Source organism: Melanerpes formicivorus, unplaced genomic scaffold (assembly GCF_026170545.1).
Source record: "Melanerpes formicivorus ecotype bairdi unplaced genomic scaffold, bMelFor1.0.p_v2 SCAF_49, whole genome shotgun sequence".
NCBI classification, from domain to species: domain Eukaryota; kingdom Metazoa; phylum Chordata; class Aves; order Piciformes; family Picidae; genus Melanerpes; species Melanerpes formicivorus.
The window spans coordinates 4,299,781-4,323,884 of record NW_027142401.1 but is presented as its reverse complement, the minus strand read 5'-3'; the positions used below and the strand labels follow the sequence as shown (position 1 = coordinate 4,323,884).

The window sequence follows — 24,104 nt, the reverse complement described above, 5'->3', positions numbered from 1 at the left end:
TACTTCAGGTTGATTAGCTCTGATTTCAAATGAAGTAAGGAGAGGGCCCATGTGCCTTTCATATGGATTAAACTAGATAAAGTGATGCATCTTCTTGAGGAGACAAAGCTCAGACAAGGTGTTCTTCTGGATTGTAAGCACTGATGTCCTTCCTAAGGAAGGGCTTTCATCTGGTTCCTATCTGTTACCATAAACTGTCTTAGGATGGCAAGGACATCTAGAAATTATTTAGGCCAACATTTGCTTAAATAACTGCAAAGTTGTCTGAGGCCGCTCAGGACCTTATCCTCACAGGAGGCAGGGACTGTAGGGTTTAATGGGCTCCACTAAACTTTGTGTGTCCACTTGGTTGCACAACTAGCATCTCTTTGTTTATGTGCTAGAAATGACAGTACAGCTCTTAAACATCAAAGCTGCTTCCTTTCTTGTGTGGCATTAACTACAGCTTCTATAAGACTCATTCTGGCTTAATTTAATCATGTGAAAAAGTAGCAATATGCCAAATGCCATGGAAAAATAACCTTCTCAGTATGTAGGAGACTTGGGGGGGGGAAATCAGCTTTGCTGCTCGTTTGTTGGGTTAGAGACATTGCTGGTATGTGTGAGACACTGCTGCTATGAGCAGTAGCTATCTGTAAAAGCAATCCTAGCCCATTTTCAAAGCCTTCTAGGAAAAAGTAGTAAAAAACTTACTTGGAAGTAAGGATCTCTTAATTTTCTCTGAATTTCTTGTTTATTCAATTAAAATGTTGGACTTCCTGACCCCCCCCTTTTTATTTGTGAGTTGACAGACATCTGTCCACAGAAAGTGGAAATTTGTATCCTGCTATTCTTCTGCAGGCAACAACAAAAGAATCTCGATCTCCTAAGGCAATGACATTTACTACCAATTACACCAGCTTAAACTGTGCAATAGAAGTAAAACTTGCACAAAACCCACTGAAGTACTAAGTAGGTTTCAAGTGTTTTGGCTTTGCAGTATTAATTAAATGATTTCAAGTTCACTTATGTAAATCTTTTTTACTATCACCTGTATTTCATGGTTATATGGCACACCTAGTTGTAACATGCTTCTGCTGTAATTACATGGATTTGGAGTCAGCTCTCATCTTCATATGTCACTTGATAGAAAACAGTGAAGGATTAATAAACATGTATACCCAAACCCAGTTACATTTGGCTGTTACAGTGATTGACAGCCTTGTGAAACATGGATAATACACAGGCTAAAATTCTGAGTCTTTAAAGAACTTTCAGGTAATTGGATTGCTGCTTGGCACAGAAACAATTCAGTCTCCATAGCAATATCTTTTTCATATGGTAATTATAAATAAGTCAGCTTATTTAGCAGAGTTAAATAAAACATTTATAAAAGAAAAATTAACTGTTGGGATGTTTCTCCTCCTAGCTTTTGAAAAGGCTAAATTGAAACAGGAGAAGGCAAATGCTATGGAAGCAAAGAAAAAAGAGAAAGAAGACAAGGAAAAAAAGAGGGAAGAATTAAAGAAGATTGTGGAGGAAGAAAGGATGAAGAAGAAAGAGGAGAAAGAGAGACTCAAAATAGAAAAGGAAAAAGTAATCCATTTGCAGTTTTTCATATATGAACAGCATAATTTCTTTCTGGTTTGTTTCTCAGTTGCTGACTGCTTCAATCTATTTTCCATTACCTGTTTCATAGTATCATAGTATCATTCAGGGTTGGAAGGGACCACAAGGATCATCTAGTTCCAACGCCCCTGCCATGGGCAGGGACACCCCACACTAGATCAGGCTGGCCAGAGCCTCATCCAGCCTGGGCTTAAACACCTCCAGGGACGGGGCCTCAACCACCTCCCTGGGCAACCCATTCCAGGGCTTCACCACTATCATGGTGAAGAACTTCCTCCTCACATGCAGCCGGAATCTCCCCACCTCCAGCTTCATCCCATTCCCCCTAGTCCTATCACTACCTGAGATCCTGAGAAGTCCTTCACCAGCCTTCCTGTGGGCCCCCTTCAGATACTGGAAGGCCACAATTAGGTCACCTCTGAGCCTTCTCTTCTGCAGACTGAACAGCCCCAACTCCTTCAGTCTGTCCTCATAGGAGAGGTGCTCCAGCCCTCTGATCATCCTTGTGGCCCTTCTCTGGACACGTTCCAGCACCTCCATATCCCTCTTGTAATAGGGGCTCCAGAACTGGACACAGTACTCCAGTTTGCAGTTACAAGAAGTGCATTTTAGAAGAATATGCAGTTACACGATCATGAATTTGTATTTCTGGATAACATTCACTGTACTATAACTGTAGTTCACAAAAAGTTGGTTTTGAGCTTCTGAAGTAGTTTGAGTTGTTTGGGTCTTTTTTGCTAATAATGTGTGACAGTATTTGACTTTGTTCTCAGTGTTGAAGCTGCTGCACTTCATGAGTTTCACAGCATATTAAACAATTGTGAGTTTCCTTGTGGTTTCTCTCTGGTTACAAATTGCTGAGGAACTTTGGCACTTTGAAGATGAAGAAGTTATTCATTCTGCTTATATTTCACCACAGACATACCCACTATCAATTTTGTTTATCTTCTTTCTTTGTGGCACCTTTTCATAAATGGCCCTCGGCCACTTCCATGAAAAACAAACCAAAAGAACAGAAGGAAACCCCAGATACCACCCCCCCAAAAAAAACCCTCCCCCATAACAGCACCCCCAAACCCAACCCCATGTCTAATCCCACTGAGTATCACCACAGTTCACTTCTGGTTTTTGTTAGCATCTCATGCAAAATAAAAATGACTAGATTTTTTTTGGTTCTAGTTAAAGATGTTTTCTTTTTCAGTGTGATTTGAAAGAAGGGGTGCAGGTTCTGAACCTGTAACGGGATGGTCTGACTGCATTTTATGAACCATTATCACTGTGGTTTTCAGGAAAGAGAGAAGCTGCGTGAAGAAAAAAGAAAGTATGTGGAATACCTGAAACAGTGGAGTAAGCCTAGAGAAGATATGGAATGTGATGATCTTAAGGTATGACTGAATTTGGAATAGCTGAGGCTCATTCTTCACAGGGTCCCCAAGCTAGATTCCCTAATGCAGAGACAAATCTATGTCCGATCTGAATACTGGAGTCATGTACATACTTGCAGTCATGTAATATTTCCCAGTGATGATGATGATCTGCATTTTCACCCTCCAGAAGAACTTGACTGGCTGTTCTCAATCTTAACACAGAACAGGTGCATTTTTGAAGCATTAATCTCACCAAGTGCAGGGTATTGAGCATGCCTGACTCTTCTGTTAAATACACAACACAGGAGCACCTAGAATAAACCCAAGTTACTTAAAAGATTTGAGTAACAAAGAACCCACATTTCTGGTTGCAAAAGGTAGAAAGGACATTGGCTTGTAACTCCATGTGGCAATAATTTAACTTCTAGCAGTGTCTTTGCTTAACTAACATCTTTCTGGATGATCCTGGAAACCTATAGAAATTAACAGGAATTTACTTCCTAATGAACTTAAACGTCTAAACAAGGCTGTTCATTAAATTTGTGGCCAGTCACAAGTGGTGTTCCCCAGGGCTCAGTTTTAGGACTAGCTCTGTTTAATATCTTTATCAATGATCTGGATGAGGGGATTGAATGCTTTCCCAGTAGGTTTGCAGATTATACCAAATTGGGCAGGAGTGTTGAAGGTAGGAAGGCTCTGCGGAGTGATCTGGGCAGTCTGGATCAATGGGCTGAGGTCAGTTGCATGAGGTTTAACAAGACCAAGTGCCAGGTCCTGCACTTGGGTCACAATGACCCCATGCAAGCCTAGAGGCTTGTAGAAGAGTGGCTGGAAAGCTGCCCTGAAAAGGCCCTCAGGGTGCTGGTTGACAGCTGACTGATCATGAGCCAGCAGTGTGCCCAGGTGCCTGAGAGAGGACCAACAGTGTCCTGGCCTGTATCAAAAACAGTGTGGCCAGCAAGAGTAGGGTTGCCCCTATACTTGGCACTGCTGAGGCTGCACCTCAAATGATGTGTTTAGTTTTGGGCCCCTCAATACAAGGAAGGCATTAGGTTGCTGGAGCATATCTAGAGAAGGGCAATGAAGCTGATAAAGGGTCTGGTTAACAAGTCTTACAACTCAGTGGAGTGGCTGAGTGAACTGGGGTTATTCAGTCTGGAGAGAAGAAGGCTGAGTAGAGATTTTACTGCTCTCTGCAACTACCTGAAAGGCAGTGGTCTCTCTCCCTGGTATCAAGTAATAGGACCAGGGGAAGTGGCCTCAGGTTGCACCAGGGGAGGCTTAGATTGGATATTAGGGAAAATTTATTGACTGAAGAAATTAATCAAGAAAAGTATTAAATACTAGAATAGAGTGCCTGGTGAGGTGGTGGAGTGACAATCCCTGGAGGTGTTCAAAAAACATGCAGACAAGGCATTTTGTGACATGGTTTAATGGCTGTGGTGGTGTCAGGTCAGTGGTTGGACTTGATGATCTTAGAGGTCTTTTCCAACTGAAGTTTTTCTATGGCTCTGTAGTGTGGCTGTGTATAATAGAAGATTGTCTAGTGTTACACCTGTGCACTTTACTAATTTTGGCAGGGGATAATGAAAGGAGTTAAAATTGCTGAAGACACAGGGATGGCAGTTTGAGATAGGCAGGGAAACATGACAGAAATGCAGAGAAGTGGAATAGAGATGTGTTAAGTGGTGATAGTGGTTGGAAGAATGTGAGAATTGAATGTATTTGCCAGGAAAGCTGTATAGGCCCTTGAAGATGAGACTGAAAACCCTTAGCTGTGTCTAGAAGGGGAGAAGAAACTGAAGAGAGGGAAGAACTGTCAAAAGGAGAGGAGGCTGTACAAAACAGCACTGCTATGCTTCAGCTGGAAAAGAAAAAGTGAGGAGTGGGAAAGCAGTGTTATAACTCCAGTGAATATTGACAAGAATAGGGATTTTGTTGTTGAGAAGCAGCCCATGGGTAGGTCTTTCTTGCTTTCTCATCTAAATTGCTGTCTCGGGAAATGGATGCAGTAGCTTTCTGTGTCCTCATAGCATAGTGTTTGGCATTCTTCTGGTTGATGTTTATGAAATACCACCTTGTGGAGAAGAGCCATCCTTCTGGAAATGGTTTGGCTCTGTGAAGTAATGCTAAATGAAGACAAATCTTGAAGGGTTTCATTAACAGAGTAATCTGAAAGTCAAACTCAGTGCTAGACACTGGTATCCAGAGAAGGGGAACAGAATTGGTGAGGGACTTGGAACACAAGCCCTATGAGGAGAGACTGAGGGAGCTGGGGCTGCTTAGCCTGGAGAAGAGGAGACTCAGGGGTGACCTTGTTGCTCTCTACAACTACCTGAAGGGAGGTTGTAGACGGGCAGAGGTTGGTCTCTTCTCCCAGGCAACCAGCACCAGAACAAGAGGACACAGTCTCAGGCTGTGCCAGGGGAGGTTTAGGCTGGAGGTTAGGAGGAAGTTTTACACAGAGAAAGTGATTGCCCGTTGGAACAGGCTGCCCAGGGAGGTGGTGGAGTCGCCCATCACTGGAGGTGTTCAGGAGGAGACTTGATGGGGTGCTTGGCTGCATGGTTTAGTTGATTAGGTGGTGTTGGATGATAGGTTGGACATGATGATCTCGAAGGTCTCTTCCAACCTGGTTTATTCTATTCTATTCTGTCTGTGGTTTGAAGATGGTGCCTGGAAAGTGGTCCTGTTACGTGGTTACATCAGCTCCCTTCAGCTGTCCCAACATGTCTTCAGCTATCTTAACTGCCTTGCCAACACAAAAAACCCATAAATACCAGGACACTCAATCACTAGACAAAATCTTGTGTATGCTCGTATTAGATGGGTGTGTTTTAATGTGAATGTGTTGGGGTTTTGTTTGCTTCTCTTTGTGAGCAATAATGAGGAACCTTTGAAAAGTGTACATATTTTTGCTTCTCTGGACAGTTCCAGCAAACTTAAATTCAAAACTCCTGTGAAATAATAACAGGTTTATAGGAAGAATCTTGACAGCTCATGTGCCTAACTTGTAGAGGATGTGACTTCCTGTAAACAAAGATGTGAAACAGTTTAAATTGATGAGCATGAGTAAACTCTTGTCTCCAAAGATGTATGTCCATGCTCTTTGGGTTTTTAAGTTGGGACTACCAGAGATGTTGGCATGATAATTATGAGTCTTCCCGAACCATTTTCAGTAAAATGTGCAGCAACCCAACAGATAAACTCCTTAGAATGGCAGACTGCTTGACTTTTCATCACTGGTGTCCTCTGCAGGAACCATATAACAATATTAAGTTGTCCCCTTTGGATTACAGGAACTGCCCGTGCCAATGCCAGTGAAGACAAGACTGCCTCCTGAGATCTTTGGTGATGCTTTGATGGTTTTGGAGTTTTTATATGCTTTTGGTGAACTTTTTGATCTTCAAGATGAATTTCCTGAAGGAGTGACTTTAGGCAAGTTGTCATTTATGTGGCAGGGTGCCCTGATTTTTGCAGTGCCCCTTCTCCTACCAAAGAACCAAGCATCGCTTGTGGACCCAAGTACCAGTGCTACAGAATGTTCTCTGAAGCTTTAATGTGTCAATGCTCACAAGTGCCTATCAGTCCATTCTTTCTCTTCACAGTCAACTTCTGCAATGTTTATGAAATCAAAATCTATTTCAATGTAGAGGCTGTTGATCTGCTTATTAAAATGCCTACTTTAGTCTTGCAGTTGTGCTTTAGGAAAATGTTGTGTTCTGGCAGTATCACCTTAGGAATATTTGCAGTAAATTATGGATAAGTAACTTGATTATCATAGCTGAAGGGGAAAAGAAAATGTTTTCATTCTTCAGTACATAATTGCTTTCCAACTTTGTGGCAAAAGTGACACTTCTTAAACTTTATTCACAGAAGTTTTAGAGGAAGCTCTTGTAGGAAATGACACTGAAGGCCCACTATGTGAATTGCTGTTTTTCTTCCTGACTGCCATCTTTCAGGCAATGGCCGAAGAGGAAGAGGAAGTGGCCAAAGATCAAATAGCTGATGCTGAGACCAAAGGTCAGATCCTTAGTTTTACTGCTGAAAAACTGGAATTAACTTTAAAATGCATGTTTTATGGCATTCTTTTGTTTAACCTTGTCTAATTATGCATGGATTTGTATGTAAATGGACTTGGTTTTACTCTTTTATCTGAAATGGAAGCTTTAAACTGGGCGGGGAGGGTGGGGTCCCAGGGGGGAACAGAGAAAAAGCAAGCTCATTGTTACTGTGATTGCATCCAGCAAAGCATAATAAGCTTTTTAACAGCCCTGCTTATGTCTCAGAGGTGAAGGAAACTCATCTTCACCTTCCTCCTCTTCCTTCAGCACTGGTAGGTGTTTCTCCTGAGGATCAGGAAAACGTGGCATTTTCCTAGATATCAAACATTGCCTGTAGCTATTAAAAGAAGTAAAACTCTGGACATAAGTGGATCAAAACCTAAAATTCCTCAGCATAATTCTCAGTCAAGTCTTAGGAGTATGCATCCACAACTCTTAGATACTTTGTGGTTTTTTTGAGTGAAGAATCTCACAGGCACTCTGCTTGCAGTCTTCATTCTGAGGCTGAAGTCTCTCATGTTTTCAGAGGCATTTGGTATATGCTACCCACTGCTCAGGAGGAAGGGCAGGCTTTGTTCCATTTTTCTGTGGTCCTGCATTTAAATGGACTGCCAAATTTGCTGATTAGTTACAGGAGAAGCTTTAAGCATTCCTGCTAGTCTGTAATTCACTAGAGGCAGATAAGAATATGAGGGCACTCCCTGTTAGAGGTCAAGCAAATCCTGTGTTTCCTCCGTAAGACAGATGCAGAAGGGTACAGGAAGGTTCCTTTAATTACTCTGTATCTCATGCTTCAGTTTTCTGTCCAAGCTATAAAATACAGACCATGGTCACTGCCTTCAGCAGCAGCTACTACTCTTGTTAATTGAATAAAGTTGCAGATTTGATACAGTGTTAACCAATGTAAACTCTTATATAGTGTTTAATTGAACAAACTGTATCTTTTGGCTACTGAGAGAGTTGCTTGGGCAATATAAGCAAGGATCCCATTGTCAGGTAATCATAACCAATTATATTAGGTTCTTTATTATTCATAAGACTGACCAGAAAAAAATGTCATGTACCTTTGATACTTTAATTTGACTGCATGGGGCTGGTAATTGCAAAAATCTGCTGGTTTGCTTCTAGGTTAGTAGAGCTGTGGGCAGGGCACTTTATCTTGTACTTGCCTGTGAACTTTCATTTCTTGTCCCTCTTGTTCAGAAATTGGCTTTCCTATAAAAGAATTACGTGTTCTCAGCTTTATAGTTCTGACTAACCACACTAGTAGTAGTCAGCATTTTTGCTTACTTAGATTTGAGAGAGTGTTTCTGCAATAGAGAAACAACATAGCTGTGAGGTTTCAGTGTGTACAGTACTTTCTCACACCCTGTTGCACAAATCCAGTGAGAAGGGAGTTGCAGAGGTTAATTTTGCAGTGCCTGGTGACAGATTTTGAACAGCTGTAGTCATCATACAAGTCTGTTGTGGATTTGTTTTTCAATTGGTCTTAAGTTTGGATTTGTGGCTCTTCATTGACTTGGTGACTTCATAACTGCATAATGATTTGGGCTTGAATAAATTGGAAGTGTTGTGACAGCGCAGGCTGAAAAAAATTCTGGTAAACCTCTGGAGAAATACCTGTAAGTGCTAAGGGAACAAGAATTTTGCTGTTTCTCCCTTTCACTGCCCTGCTTTCCCAGCCAGTTTGCTGATGTGTGATGCTCCTTCTTAAGTGCAGATGCTTGTTTTGGTGAAATACTGTTTCTCTGTGATGCCTTAGTGATTGTATCTGTGCAGAACAGTAAGGCAGTACATTAAAAGTATGCAGTGAGTGGTGATAACCAGTATCAAAATGTGTCATTGGTTTGGATGGTCTTTGCTAGAAACAAAATCATAGGGAAAAACATGATTTGAGGGAACAAAATAGAGTTGTTCTTGCACTGCTACTTGTTTCTCTTTCAAGTGTGTTTATGGATCTATCGTTGCTACCTTTCATGTCGCCGTTGTGCATGTTTTGTGCTCTGGGGGTGCTTTAACAGCTTCTGTCTAGGGAGAACAGCATATAGCATGTGATGCATGTCCTTAGCTTTTAGTTGGGCTTAGCTGCATTTAAAGATGAGTGACTTTGGATGTTGGATTGAGTTTTGAATACATTGATGCTGTTGTAAATACTGGCCCTCCTCTCGCTTTTCTGCAACTTGTAAAGAAACAAACCAAACCTGGCTTGCTTTCCTCCCCTCCACAGTACAAACTTTTTCATTTGCACTAGAATAAAGTGTTTATTTCCTTAAAGATTTAACAGAGGCTTTGGATGAAGATTCAGACCCCACAAAATCTGCACTGTCTGCAGTTGCAACTTTGGCAGCTGCATGGCCCCAGTTACACCAGGGTATGTGTGGGTTTCACTTCTTGTTTTGTTACTCTTCTTATTTTGCTCTATATTTTAAAGCACATATTTAAATATTTGTGTGCAGATAAATGTCTGTTGAAAGTAACTGTTCATTCTTCTCAACTGTAGGCTGCAATTTGAAAAATTTGGATCTTGATAGCTGCACTCTTTCTGAGATTCTCAGACTTCACATTCTAGCGTCAGGCGCTGATGTAACATCAGCCAATGCAAAATACCGCTACCAGAAACGAGGAGGGTTTGATGCTACTGATGATGCTTGCATGGAGCTGAGATTAAGTAATCCTGGCCTCTTGAAGAAACTTTCAAGTACCTCAGTGTATGATTTATTGCCAGGTAATAAAAGACATTAGATGCTGGAAATTATTAGATTGCTCATCAAGTGATCGGTTTTCTATCTGCTTCAGATCGATGATAGTCTAAAGTTAGTGTATCATGAAACCATTTAGGTTGGGAAGGACCTCTGAAGGTCATCTATCACAGTATTGCCAAGGTTGGAAGAGACCTCCAGGATCATCGAGTCCAACCTGTCACCACAGACCCCATGACTAGACCATGGCACCAAGTGCCACGTCCAATCCCCTCTTGAACACCTCCAGGGATGGTGACTCCACCACCTCCCTGGGCAGCACATTCCAATGATTAATGACTCTCTCGGTGAAGAACTTTCTCCTCACCTCGAGCCTAAACTTCCCCTGGTGCAGCTTGAGACTGTGTCCCCTTGTTCTGGTGCTGGTTGCCTGGGAGAAGAGGCCAACCCCTTCCTGGCTACAACTACCCTTTGAGGTAGCTGTAGAGGGCAATGAGGTCACCCCTGAGCCTCCTCTTCTCCAGGCTAAACAATCCCAGCTCCCTCAGCCTCTCCTCATAGGGCTTGTGCTCAAGGCCTCTTCCCAGCCTTGTTGCCCTTCTCTGGACACGTTCAAGTGTCTCAATGTCCTCCTTAAACTGAGGGGCCCAGAACTGGACACAGGACTCAAGGTGTGGCCTAACCAATGCAGAGTACAGGGGCACAATGACTTCCCTGCTCCTGTTGGCCACACTATTCCTAATGCAGGCTAGGATGCCATTGGCCTTCTTGGCCACCTGGGCCCACTGCTGGCTAATAGATATCTAGACCAACATCTGTCCTGTATTCTGCAGGTCCCACCAGATCACAGGTTGCAGAGCCATGTAGTCTCATTACTTTGGAGTAGTGTTTTCCTTAAACCCATTTGGGGGGGGAAAAAAAAAGCTAGTTATACATGCAGAACGGGATTTCTCTGGGAGAAGCATTTGAGAGCTTGTCTCTGCTGTGTATTGCCCTTCTGGTTTGGGTCTTTTTTCCTTCAAGTTATAAACAAAATTGCTATCTACTCTTCATTTATCTCTGTTTTGATGATGATATTGCTCTTTTTTGTTCTTTCTGTGCTAAAAGTTAATAAATAAAAAAACTCAGGCTTGCAACTCTGAGCAAGGCAGGTATTTCAGGAAATGCCTCTTTGCAAGTCCTGCTGGGGCACTACAGATTTGTTTTCTCAAGTAAGAGCTAATCTTCAGTCTGGAGCATGCAAGAATAAGGCATATTTATCAGTTGTATAATGGAATATAAAATTGATCTGAATTTTTCTTAGGAGAAAAGATGAAGATCCTTCATGCCCTCTGTGGAAAGCTCCTGACTCTCGTCTCTACTCGAGATTTCATCGAGGACTCTGTTGATGTGTTACGACAGGCAAAGCAGGAGTTCAGAGAGCTAAAGGCAGAGCAGCACCGCAAAGAACGAGAGGCAGCAGCTGCAAGGTAACACTAGGATATGGAAAGCTCAGTTTTGTGTCAATTCCTCTGATATTGCCCCTTTGATATGAGGACCAATAGCAATCTTTGTGGCTTATGTCAGTTTCTTAAGACCATAGAGAGGAGTTGTGCTCAGCATTTTGCTTTCCCGTGTTACTAACATTTTCAGATGATGCTGCAGTATAAAGGAAGAAAGATGCTGCCAGATCAGGGAGCAGATTAATTTCAACTGGTTTTCTATATTCTTCTCACCATTAGGATACGTAAGAGGAAAGAAGAAAGGTTGAAAGAACAAGAGCTAAAAATGAAAGAGAAGCAAGAAAAGCTGAAAGAAGAGGAGCAAAGAAATCCTGTTGTAGAAGTGTCTGTTGGGTATGATACCTAGAATTACTGTGATACATTTAATACAGCACTTTCCAGCTATGTGGATTCCATTGACTTGATCATATACGAAGGTTTATTTGAATTTAAGTATTTAGTCCTTAATGCTGATTGTAATATTTCTTCCTGGTCTTCTAAAACTGGTTTATAAAAGTGATTTTCTTTTTCAAACCAACTTGTATTATAATTCTCTTGACAGTTTTACCTACTGACAGGAGAAAACTGGGAAATGTAGTTTGTGGGTGTTTTGCATTACATTTTGTCTTGCACTGCTTTCATCACTCTGAATATCTCCATAATAGGTTATTGTAGTTAGGTTTCTAATTTGGGGAGTTGGTCTGATGTGGCCTACATAACAGTGGTCTCTTGTAACAGTTTATGACTCAATTGTAGTAGCACTTCTGAACAAATGCTGTGCTATCCCAGGTGATTTCCATGGAGCCAAAAGATTTTTGTTCTAGGAATGAAACTCTATGGTTTGAGGTGGTAAGATTCATGCACATGCAGCTGTCTGTGATTCCAGGGAAATCAGGGCAGGGGCAAAATGTGTGTACAACACAATAACAATAACAATTAACCTGCTTGAGGAAGGGTGTTCGTTAAATGAATCTGAGTGCAAAAGGTGAGCTTGGGCCACAGACAGATTTGTGCTATGTTTTTGAAACCATAACTAAAAAACCCCAAATCAAGAACAGTAAAACTCAAAACCAGCCACACACACAACAATTAAAAAGCAACAAAGGAAAAAAAGCTAAAAACACAGAGCTCAACCAAACTAAAAACCCCAAACAAGAGCCACACCCCCCCAAAAATACCCCAAGAAATAACAACCCCAAACTGAAAACAAATCAAACAAAAAAAACCCAACAATAAACCCCCTAAAATACCTCAAAATAAATGTTGTCCTCTAATGGTTGCATGTAGTTCTACAGGGTTTTAATTATGGGTGCTGGGGAAAATGAGGGGAAAAAAATGTGATAAGCATTTTATAAAACAGCATGCATTATCAGGAGGAAGCTTTTTTTCCTCCCCCCCTTTGGTCATTAAAATAACCAAACAAAACAGGTCAGTAGAACTGCAGTGCCTCCAAAAAGGATCTGATTATAATAATGCTTTTCCAATGAAAGAGTGAATAAATACCAAATAGCAGGTTTTAATCTTTCATATGGGACTTTCAGTTTGTAGTTCAGCAGGATTCTTTGGGGGTTTTAATATAGTCTATGACTTAAAACTTCATTGTTAAAAAGCACTATAGGCCTCTGACAAGCTTAAATTCCATCCGATGGGGAAAATAGCATTGTCCTGAAGATGCCATATTCTAATGTGACATTGTGGGGTGTGCTGGTTTTTGTTTTGCCTTTTCATTCTATTCAGCTTTTAATGTGTGGTTGATCAGCTGGCCATCTTTTGTTCATTTTATTTGTGTCAGAGAGGAGGAGAGGGAAGACCTTGATACTAGTACAGAGAGCAAAGAAACTGAACGTAAAGAGCAGGACATAGACACAGTGACAGAGGATGAAGAAGAAGTGGGACCAAACAAAAAACGAGGAAGAGGTAATGATATAATGCTGTTCTTCATTTCTGTACCTGTATGTGCACACACATGAACCCAGGAAGCTCTTTGGTTGTATTGTAAGTTTTTCCACATACTATCAATCTTTCCTGTGAACTTTAGAAGGAAAATGGGGGATGGGGAGTAGGGGGGGAACCACCCCACCAAACATGGTCATAATGGGCTGTTGAGCTGGCCTGATGTAGTTCAGATAAATGTTCCTTCACACTGTTTCATCTTGTCTTCCATACTTGCTTTCTGGTTTCTTCTTTTGTCTAAATAAAACCTTAGATTCTTGTTTGACAAACCATTACCATAGCCATCTGAGGAGAGGCCGTGAGGATCATCAGAGGGCTGGAGCACCTCTGCTCTGTAAATAAGCTGAGTTGTGCCCATTCAGCCTGGGGAAGAGAAGGCTCTGGGGAAACCTTCGAGCAAGCAGCCTTCCAGTACCTGAAAGGGGCTACAAGAGTGCTGTGGAGGGACTTGTTACAAGGGCATGGAGTGACAGGATGAGGGATAATGGCTTCAAATTGGATTTAGATAAGACATTGGGAAGAAATTGTTCCCCATAAAGGGTGGTGAGGTGCTGGGACGGTTTGCTCAGAGTTGTTTAGGCTTCAAGCTTTGAAAATTCTTTACAGTGAGGGTCGTGAGACACTGGAACAGTTTGTCCAGGGAAGTCATGGATGCCCTCTCCCTGGAGCTGTTCAAAGCCAGGTTGAGTAGGGCCTTGAACAGCCTGGTCTAGTAGGAGGTGTCCCTGCCCCTGGCAGGGGAGTTGGAACTAGATTCTATTTGAGGTCCTTTCCAACTCAAACCATTCTCTAATTTTGTGGTTATGAGTAGTACACCTACCAAGAGAGTTGTAGGAGTTTCATTTAGGAGGGTATAGTTTGGTTTTGATTCTTTTTATTAGGAAGCTGCAGAGCTAGCAAGTGTTACAAAGGAAGATGTTACATTGAGTGGTTTGGTTTAGTTTGCCTTTGTTAATGAAGCAGCATGCTTTCTATAAAAGGATGCAGCCTTACCTCCAGATTTAATTTCCTCGGCTGTGTGCAAGTAGGAGCTGTGGTGCAGTAAAGAGCACAGCCTGCTATTTGTAACTAAACATTGACACCACCACAGGAAGATCAGTTGTTGAAGAGATTTGGGCTGCTACCTCATCTGTCTTTGTCTTGTGAAGGCTTTATGCTAGCATCTGTGCTGGTGAGAGTCCTGGATGGTTGTGGATTTAGGATTGCAGACTTGTGCTGTTCCTAAGAGTACCTAGGATAGAAATTTTAGACCATTCAGTAAGGCTAATACTGTTTCTTGACTGAGCTGATGGTCCTTGACAGTGTGAGTTTAGTTAATCAGAAAGGGACAGAGCCCAAACCTGCTCTTGACTTGAGTTTTTGGTTACAGAAAGAATTTCAAAGTGTGTTTCTCTAACTTTCAGGAAGGAGAGGGCAAAATGGATATAAAGAATTTACAAGACAAGAAGAGACCACTTGTGAAAAGAGTGAACCTCTTACTGCTGAAGATGAAGAAGCTTTAAAGCAGGAGCAACAAAAGAAAGAGAAGGAACTGTTAGAAAAGATTCAGAACGCAACAGCCTGCACAAATATCACCCCCTTAGGTCGTGACCGTCTGTACCGGCGCTACTGGATTTTCCCCTCTGTTCCTGGATTGTTCATAGAAGAGGACTATTCTGGTCTCACAGAAGACATGCTTTTGCCTCGAACCTCTTCCTTTCAGAGCAGTGTACAGTCTTGCACAAATGAACCTCAGGTATTCAGTAAAACTGGAGAGTCTTTGAAATCCTCTGAATCTACCTCCACTGTTGACCAGGATTCACACACCAGTGTTGTGGCAGAGGTGCCAAGGCCAGTCTATAAACCAAACCGGTGGTGCTTTTACAACTCTCGGGAACAACTGGACCAACTCCTGGAGGCTCTCAATTCCCGAGGACACAGGGAGAGTGCCTTAAAAGAAACTCTGTTACAAGAGAAAAGCAGGATATATGAACAACTAAGCAGTTTTCCTGTGGAAAAATTCCATATTCCAGGTAAATGAAAGGTTCCTGATCTTAATTTACTACCACAGCTGCTACTTCTGTATAATCTTCTAGAGACCTCTAATTCTCATCCAATTGTAAGTCCTAAGAAATAAGAATCATTCTTAAGCATTGTTTCGCTCTGTGGACAAGAGGGTGGGGTTTACCCTTTTATTGTTGTTGGTTTTGTTGTGGGGTGGTTGTTTTGGGTTTTTTCCCCCCTTTCTGTGAAGAACTTGTTCCTAACATCCAGTCTAAACCTCCCCTGCTGCAGCTTGAGACTGTGTCCTCTTGTTCTTAGAAAACGGTCAAGAGCAGTCCATAGAGCAAGAGAATCACAGAATAGTTCTCACTTTGTGGTGTTTTTCTGTTGCTTCATGCTAAAAACAAAAATTTGGGGTGTTATTTCACTGCTTAGTAAAACAAGATTGGCTTTTAAACACACTTCCTGAGGAAGCTATTTGAGCTTGGGAAAAGATTTAACTAGGGAATAAAGATTGATACCTGCTGAAAGCAAATCATAGGACATCAGATGATCAATACTTATTTCCAGTATGATAAAAGGAGAAACAATGTCTGATACTGGAGAAAGAAACCTCACAAAGGAAGGTGATTACTATTACCTTGTTTTCTGTTGAGTAGGACATGTTCTTTCATAATGCAGGAAATTATTCAGGTAGGCTTTAGTGAGCTGTTGTGAGCAAGGGAATGATGGCATATTGCAGGGTCATACTAAAACCTCTAAGGGGAAAAAGGTAGCACAGCTGTTTTGGTTGGGCTAACATAAAAGTGTATTCTGTGATACTATTTTCTATTTTTTCCCCTCTTCTGCTAGATGCTTGTTACAGGAGGAGACATCTGCAGAGCAGTATCGTTTTTATAGATTTCAAAATGCAGGAGTGTGCTTAAAACCCTCCTAGACCAAGGATTAAGGGTGCTTTTTGTTTGTTTTCTGCTTTTCTCCAAGCCAGATATTATGCTGTTTGCTGGCAAAGCATTATCTCCAATAGCTGATAAAATATTGCACACAAGCTTACAGCTGTTGTATTTCTGGCCTGTAGTGATAGGATAAGGGGCAATGGCTTCAAACTAGAGAAGATGTTAGGAACAGGTTCTTTACCACAAGAGTAGTGGAACGCTGGAAGAAGGTACCCAGGGGCCTCATGCTTGGAGATATTTAAGGTCAGGCTTGGTAAGGCTCTGGGCAGCTTGATCTACTTGAGCATGCCCCTGCTTACTGCAGAAGGGATTGAACTAGATGACCTTTAGAGATCCCTTCCAACCCAGACCATTCTATGATTCTGTGTTGGTGGGTAGAGGACGTTACCAAGATGAAACTCCCTAGAGTAATGTTTGAGAAATTGCATTTTGATTTGAAAGATGCCAAATTGCCATGAGGATTTCAGTACTGGGGCAAGGGAGAATTGTTCACAGCAGAGCTGGTTTGTGTTTTGTTGGAGTGTGTGTACCAGGACATGCCCCAAAATCTTCACATACTGCTGAATCCATAACTGATTTACCATTTCTTTTGGTGGAGGATAGCACATGGCAGAGTTTCTGGACAGTAATTAAGTGTTGTTTGGAGGCCTTATGGTTATGTTTGTGTGTTTTGTTGAGAAAAATGTAGATTCCTTGAATGTTGGTGTGTGTTGTTCCTTATTTGACTAGTTGCTGCACCTTTATCTGTGTTTTGTGTGTTGCTTTCTGCCCTGAAGCAACTATGAGGACAGACTGAAGGAGTTGGGGCTGTTCAGTCTGCAGAAGAGAAGGCTCCGAGGGGACCTAATTGTGGCCTTCCAGTATCTGAAGGGGGCTACAGGAAGGCTGGGGAAGGACTTCTCAGGATCTCAGGTAGTGATAGGACTAGGGGGAATGGAATGAAGCTGGAGGTGGGGAGATTCAGGCTAGATGTGAGGAGGAAGTTCTTCACCATGAGAGTGGTGAAACCCTGGAATGGGTTGTCCAGGGAGGTGGTTGAGACCCCGTCCCTGGAGGTGTTTAAGACCAGGCTGGATGAGGCTCTGAGCCTGATCTAGTGTGGGGTGTCCCTGCCCATGGCAGGGGGGTTGGAACTAGCTGATCCTTGTGGTCCCTTCCAACCCTGAATGATACTATGATTTCCACAGTCATAGATTATTTTCTTTTTCCTGTATGAGAAACACAGAATAACATTGGTCCAATTTTAACTTTAAAAAATTTGGCTGAAAGTCAACAAAGCACTTTGAACTTGACTACAAGAGAGAAATTCAAATACCTCCCCTGTGTGATAAGCAGTGGTAAGTGGCCACCTATACCTGTGCTTTGGAGGGAGAGTTGCTGCCATGCTGCCTTTACTTGCAGGACAAGTGAGAACTACTCTGTGATTCTCTTACTCTATAGACTGCTCTTGTCCACTTTCTAAGAACAAGAGGACACAGTCTCAAGCTGCACCAGGGGAGGTTTAGGCTGGATGGTAGGAAGAAGCTCTTCCCAGAAAGAGAGACTGGCCATTGGAATGTGCTGCCCAGGGAGGTGGTGGAGTCACCGTCACTGGAGGTGTTTAGGAAGAGACTGGATGGGGCGCTTAGTGCGATGGTTTAGTTGATTAGGTGGTGTAGGATGATAGATTGGACTCGATGATCTCAAAGGTCTATTCCAAGCTGGTTAATTCTAATCTATTCTATTCTAACTCCCACTCAAAAGAGCATGGAAACAAAACTGATGTGCAGTGTCCAGTTTCCATTAGTTCCTCATCAGTTATTTGCAAGCTCTCTGCTACGTTTCAGCTTCTTTCCAGCCAGAAGGGACATTTCCCACATCCAGACATCAGTCTGCTTAGTATACATTCTGAGAATCTTTGTATAGTTACTTTCAGTACAGGGAGCTGTTACCACAGTTGAGAGTGCTTAGAAATTTAACAGCAGCTTCATGGTAATTTTTGATGTAAATATCTCCAAGCTCTTGCATATACCTCTTCACTCTGTACTCGTGGAGTTGAAGGTAAATCCTGTGGACAGAAATGTCTGCCACCCACGCAGATCTGCAAGCACTAATTCAGGCTCTGGGCATCCTTTCAGCTCTTTCCTGTGGATTTTAAGCTTTTGCATAAATTTTCAGTTCTCTGATGAAAAGGTTTTTACTTGACAGCCCATCATCAGCTCTTCCCTCCTTCTTCATAAATTATCTTGCTGTCTTATTCCTGGTTTTCCCCACCTTTAACTAGAGCCCACAATCAGTGTAGTCCTTGCCTGTATTTGTTTGGTTTGGTTTAGATTTGTGAAATAGTACATATTGTTCTGTTAGTATTTTCAGTTGTCAGCTGCACATGCTGATTTTAAATGGTTTTTATGGTAAACATCTATGCAGCAAAGAAAACTGAGGAGTTCTGTGAAGTAAAGGCCATCATATACCAGAAATGTGACTTCATTATTTTTCTCTTGGGTTTCCATTTTTCCTCCTTGCATTTATAGCAGAGATAACATTTTAAGGCAAAAGAATTGCTTGTAAATTACCAAGACTTTCTCATCCCATCTGTTGGAAGAAGCAGGTCTGTAGGTCTTCCCTTAAAATCATACTCAGCTGTATTGGATGCCTTAGCCGACATGGAGATGTCGGTGTTGGGAACTCTTGCTACAGGAAAGGAGTTTTGAACACATGTTTTTGGTTATTCCACTCTATGCTACTTTTGTTCCCTCCACCAGCAGCTACTTTATGGAGCAAAGTCCTCTTACCATGAAGTTATTTGGTATTTTTGCAGACAAACCTCAAGGCGACGTCAGACCTCCTTCAGGACGGGGAAGGATGCAGAATGCTCACGATGGCTCTCATGTATCTGCGGAGAAGCAGCTTGAACTGAGACTTAGAGACTTTCTTTTGGACATTGAGGACAGGATCTACCAAGGAACACTGGGGGCTATTAAGGTATTTGAGTTGTAGAATGCCTAGTGGTGCCACCGAGTCTGTAAATGCAATGAGGAGTCTGTAAATTCAATGAGGAGTCTTCCATGCTATGGGGTTTACTGAAAGCATAATTAGATGAAGTGTAGACAGTAATTTGCACGAAAAGTTTGTGGCCTTTGACTCTTTAGAAACTTCACATTTGTATGTTTGCTTCAGGTTACAGACAGACAGTCTTGGAGAGCAGCCTTAGAACATGGGCGGTATGAGTTTCTGAATGATGAGAACAAAGAAAATGGTCTAATTAAAACTGTGAATGAAGAAGCTGAAGAAATGGAAACTGATGAGCAAGATAAGTTTATTGTGAAAGACAGGTAAGAGCAATGGCTGAAGTAATGGCTCTTCCCTGTAAAGTTTTTATAGCAGTGCTCTGGTGGCTTTTTAACCTTCAGATTGTTCTTACCCTCACGTTCTTTGTAATGGTGTTTTAAAAACATTTGAGGTGTATCATAGTATCAGTCAGGGTTGGAAGGGACCACAAGGATCATCTAGTTCCAACTGCCCTGCCATGGGCAGGGACACCCCACACTAGATCAGGCTGGACAGAGCCTCATCCAGCCTGCTCTTAAACACCTCCAGGGACGGGGCCTCAACCACCTCCCTGGACAACCCATTCCAGGGCTTCACCACTCTCATGGTGAAGAACCTCCTCCTCACATCCAGCCTCAATCTCCCCACCTCCAGCTTCATCCCGTCCCCCCTAGTCCTATCACTACCTGAGATCCTGAGAAGTCCCTCCCCAGCCTTCCTGTAGGCCCCCTTCAGATCCTGGAAGGCCACAATGAGGTCACCTCGGAGCCTTCTCTTCTCCAGACTGTAGAATGTGAACTTTTTGCATGGGTCTGTTGGTTGTGTTTGACAGCTTTTACAACTCCTCCTACTCAGATATTACACTGCTCATATTGATTGCCAAAATAGGAATAAGTGAAGTCATGTTAAACTAAAATGCAGCAAAAAACAAAATCTGGCAACTTCTGTTTTTCAGAAGGAGGAGAAAAGCAAGCAAGCAACCAGCCAACAAAACCAAAGCCTAAACAAAACCAAACCTAACTAAACAAAAAAACAAGCCCAACACTTTGTGGAAAGAGTAGGAGTGATTAAAAGGGAAAATGGTGAAGTAACAAATTGTTGGTTGGGCTGGGCGGTGTACCTCTACCATGAGTCAGTAAGAACCATCGATGCCACAGGCCATGGTCCGGATTACCCTCTAGCACCACAGCAAAACAGAGATATAATCATAGTATCGTAGTATCAGTCAGGGTTGGAAGGGACCATAAGGATCATCTAGTTCCAACCGCCCTGCCATGGGCAGGGGCACCCCACACTAGAGCAGGCTGGCCAGAGCCTCATCCAGCCTGGTCTTAAACACCTCCAGGGATGGGGTCTCAACCACCTCCCTGGACAACCCATTCCAGGGTTTCACCACTCTCATGGTGAAGAACTTCCTCCTCCTCACATCCAGCCTGAATCTCTCCACCTCCAGCTTCATTCCATTCCCCCTAGTCCTATCACTACCTGAGATCCTGAGAAGTTCTTCCACAGCCTTCCTGTAGGCCCCCTTCAGATACTGGAAGGCCACAATTAGGTCACCTCAGAGCCTTCTCTTCTGCAGACTGAACAGCCCCAACTCCTTCAGTCTGTCCTCACAGGAGAGGTGCTCCAGCCCTCTGCCTCCTTGTGGCCCTCCTCTGGACACGTTCCAGCAAGCCCATATCCCTCTTGTAATAGGGGCTCCAGAACTGGATGCAGTACTCCAGGTGGGGTCTCACCAGAGCTGAGCAGAGGGGGAGAATCACCTCCCTTGACCTGCTGGCCACACTTCTTCTGATGCAGCCCAGGATCTGATTGGCTTTGCAGGCTGCAAGTGCACATTGAGAGCTCATGTTGAGCTTCTTGTCCACCAGCACCCCCAAGTCTCTCTCCTCAGTGCTGCTTTCCAGCCAGTCACTAATGGGGATCCTTCTGTAGAGCAAGCTGCAACATAGTTAAAAAAAAAAACCCTCAAGTCATAGTGTTGCAACTGCAGAAATGTTTTTGTTGGGTTTTGTTTGTTCCTTAAACCCTTTGTGACAGTCATGGAGCTCTACATGGATGTTTGTTGTAAATAGCAAGTGTGAAGATTTCTAGGTATTTATATTCTCAGAAGTGTCCTAATTTTCAGAAGGATCTACCTTAGTTTGCTTGACTCATACAGAACTATATGCCTTGATACAGAAAAAAATGGTGTAGAATGTAAATATTGAAATGGGGGAAGAAAGATTCATTAGAGGTGTTTGTTGTATGAACATACTTAGGTATTCTGGGAGGTGTACTGCAATTAGCCCTTGAGAGCTGTGTTTCAGGATGGAATCTCGAATGCTAGTAGGAATTGAAGTTTTTTTTCCCTTTTTATTTCCGCTGGCTGAATTAGTTTTTTCATATAAGACTGCCCTTCAGATCTGAGTGGTATAGTTGTGTTCAAAACTGATAGGCTCATCCTTCTTTGCATTAATGACATTTGCTGCCTTTAAAAAAACCCCAAAGCATAGAAATGTGCCACTGTTTTAATTGAGCTAAAATTTGTTATCTCAGGCACTTTTTCTGTTGCCAACTCTCAATTCAGCTGCAGAGGCTTCTTGTTTCTTGGTTTTGGTGGTTGGTTGTTGGGTTGGGGTTTTTTTTTTGCCATTTGATACAGACTCTGTCAAAGTATCTGAATAAAGTCTAATAATGTCTTATTAAAACAGAGGCTATGGGATTCTGAAATCATGTGACAGGTTGCTTTTGATGCTGGGCTTTTTTATCCACCTCAGAGCCAGTGACATCTCATTAAGATCTGGGAATTTGACTTGTGAAATGTAAATAACTGTGGAGCTTTCTCCTGTTTGCTTTCAGGCTCTTAAAATGTGTGTGACTGCAAAATATAACAAACAGCTTTTAAGTGTGGAACAAAGAAGAGGGGCAACCAAAAGCATTGCTTATTCATAGGGAAAAGCAGAATCCAGACAGTCTTAATGACTTTTGTTTGGGTTCTTTTGTTGTTTGTTTTGTTTGTTGGTTTGGTTTTTCATTTGTGTGTGTTGGTTGGGTCTGAGTTTTGTTTTGTTTTGTTTTGTTTGTTTTATTTTTATAACCCCCAAGTAGAAATTGCATTTCATTTTCATTAGAGTGAGTTCCTCTCCTACACTACACATAGCATTTGTGGTTCAGGAAGATCAAGTATGCTTTGAAATGATTACTTCGTCTTTGGTCAAAGCAGGTTGTAGAATAGAATAGAATTAACCAGGTTGGAAAAGAACTTTGAGATCATTGAGTGCAACCTGTCATCCAACACCATCTAATCAACTAAACCATGGCACCAAGCACCCCATCCAGTCTCTTCCTAAATACCTCCAGTGATGGTGACTCCACCACCTCCCTGGGCAGCCAATTCCAATAGCCAGTCACTCTTTCTGTGGAGAACTGCTGCTTAACATCCAGTCTAAACCTCCCCTGGCACAGCTTGAGACTGTGTCCTCTTGTTCTGGTACTGGTTGCCTGGGAGAAGAGATCAGCCCCATCTGGCTACAACCTCCCTTCAGGTAGTTGTAGAGAGCAATAAGGTCTTCCCTGAGCCTCCTCTTCTCCAGGCTAAGCAGCCCCAGCTCCCTCAGCCTCTCCTCATAGGGCTTGTGTTCCACACCCCTCCCCAACTTTGTTGCCCTTCTCTGGACACCTTCCAGCATCTCAACATCTTTCCTAAACTGAGGGGCCCAGAACTGGACGCAGTACTCAAGGTGTGGCCTAACCAGTGCTGAGTACAGAGGCAGAATGACCTCCCTGCTCCTGCTGGCCACACTGTTCCTGAGCCAGGTGAGGATGCCATTGGCCTTCTTGGCCACCTGGGCACACTGCAGGCTTATGTTCAGCCTACTACCAACCAGCCCCCCCAGGTCCCTTTCTGCCTGGCTGCTCTCCAGCCACTCTGACCTTAGCCTGTAGCACTGCGTGGGGTTGCTGTGGCCAATGTGTAGAACCCAGCACTTAGATCATTGGAAACCTCAATTTGTTGGGTTTTTCCCCTCTTTACATGAAGAGTTAATATTTTCCAAAACTCCTCCAAGGATGAGGGACAGAAGTTAAATTTGTGATTTAACATTCTAAAATTACTTTCTGGTTTTATGTAAATTATTTTCTTTAAAAAAAAAAAACCAAGATGCTAATTATGGGGATACAGGTAGCTGAAATTCTGCAGATGGAAGTATCCTAAAAGGCTACATTTCACCACTGGAAATGCTTTCCTTGAAGGATTACTGGGACTGTACTCCTCACAAATCTCTCAAACTACCTGATGGATGTTGCATCTAACAACAGAATTGAAATTTGTCATCTGCATTTCTTGACATTTGTGCAAACTGTTGCATAAAGATGATCTCTATAGATTAACAAGGCTGAAAACTCAGGAATTGGGATAACTACTGGCACTTGTGCAGTGTCTGTTCATGTCCACAGGCCATTCATGTAAATGGAGTGGAAGTCAAAACCTGCTGTGGATACAGATCTGTACCAATCTCTACAGTGTTAAACTAGAAGTATATTTAATGTCATTTAATACACTTCTCTTCTAGACTTGTTGGGTTGAAAACTGAAGCTCCAAGTGCTGCATCCAGTACAAGTACTCCTCAGCCAGTTAATAACGTGGTCCACTACTTGGCATCTGCCCTGCTTCAGATAGAACAAGGAATCGAGCGAAGGTTTCTCAAAGCACCTCTTGGTAAGCTTTCAGAATTGAAACTGTGTGTCTCTAGTTTTGGGGTAAGATTTTGTAACAAGCAAAGCTCCCCCCAAAAAAACCCCACCAAACAAAACCAAAACCCCAAAACCCCAAAGCTTCTTCTGTAAAAGAAAGGCATGTTGGGGAAAAGAATAACTAAACAACATATTGGTACCTACTGTAGTCCATTTAAAAATGGTAGCTTGGCAGGGCCAGGGATCATGAAGTTTTTCTTGTTACTCTACATGTCCTGAATTGCCTGTA

At 42.5% G+C, this 24,104-nt stretch overlaps 1 protein-coding gene across 2 annotated transcripts in view; it reads left to right on the top strand.

The window, feature by feature from the left end:
• The window catches only part of BAZ1A (bromodomain adjacent to zinc finger domain 1A), a 76,654-nt gene that overhangs the window by 34,668 nt on the left and 17,882 nt on the right, over positions 1-24,104 (top strand). The window contains exons 9-21 of one of the 2 annotated variants that reach the window (XM_068160356.1): positions 1,409-1,575; positions 2,898-2,993; positions 6,275-6,413; positions 6,852-6,998; positions 9,315-9,410; positions 9,540-9,764; positions 11,042-11,207; positions 11,460-11,573; positions 13,012-13,136; positions 14,576-15,184; positions 18,909-19,072; positions 19,268-19,422; positions 23,695-23,840. In XM_068160356.1, the coding sequence (XP_068016457.1) occupies positions 1,409-1,575; positions 2,898-2,993; positions 6,275-6,413; positions 6,852-6,998; positions 9,315-9,410; positions 9,540-9,764; positions 11,042-11,207; positions 11,460-11,573; positions 13,012-13,136; positions 14,576-15,184; positions 18,909-19,072; positions 19,268-19,422; positions 23,695-23,840 (2,349 nt within the window). The remainder of the gene's footprint in view (positions 1-1,408; positions 1,576-2,897; positions 2,994-6,274; positions 6,414-6,851; positions 6,999-9,314; positions 9,411-9,539; positions 9,765-11,041; positions 11,208-11,459; positions 11,574-13,011; positions 13,137-14,575; positions 15,185-18,908; positions 19,073-19,267; positions 19,423-23,694; positions 23,841-24,104) is intronic. The other variant, XM_068160357.1, reaches the window with a different exon arrangement.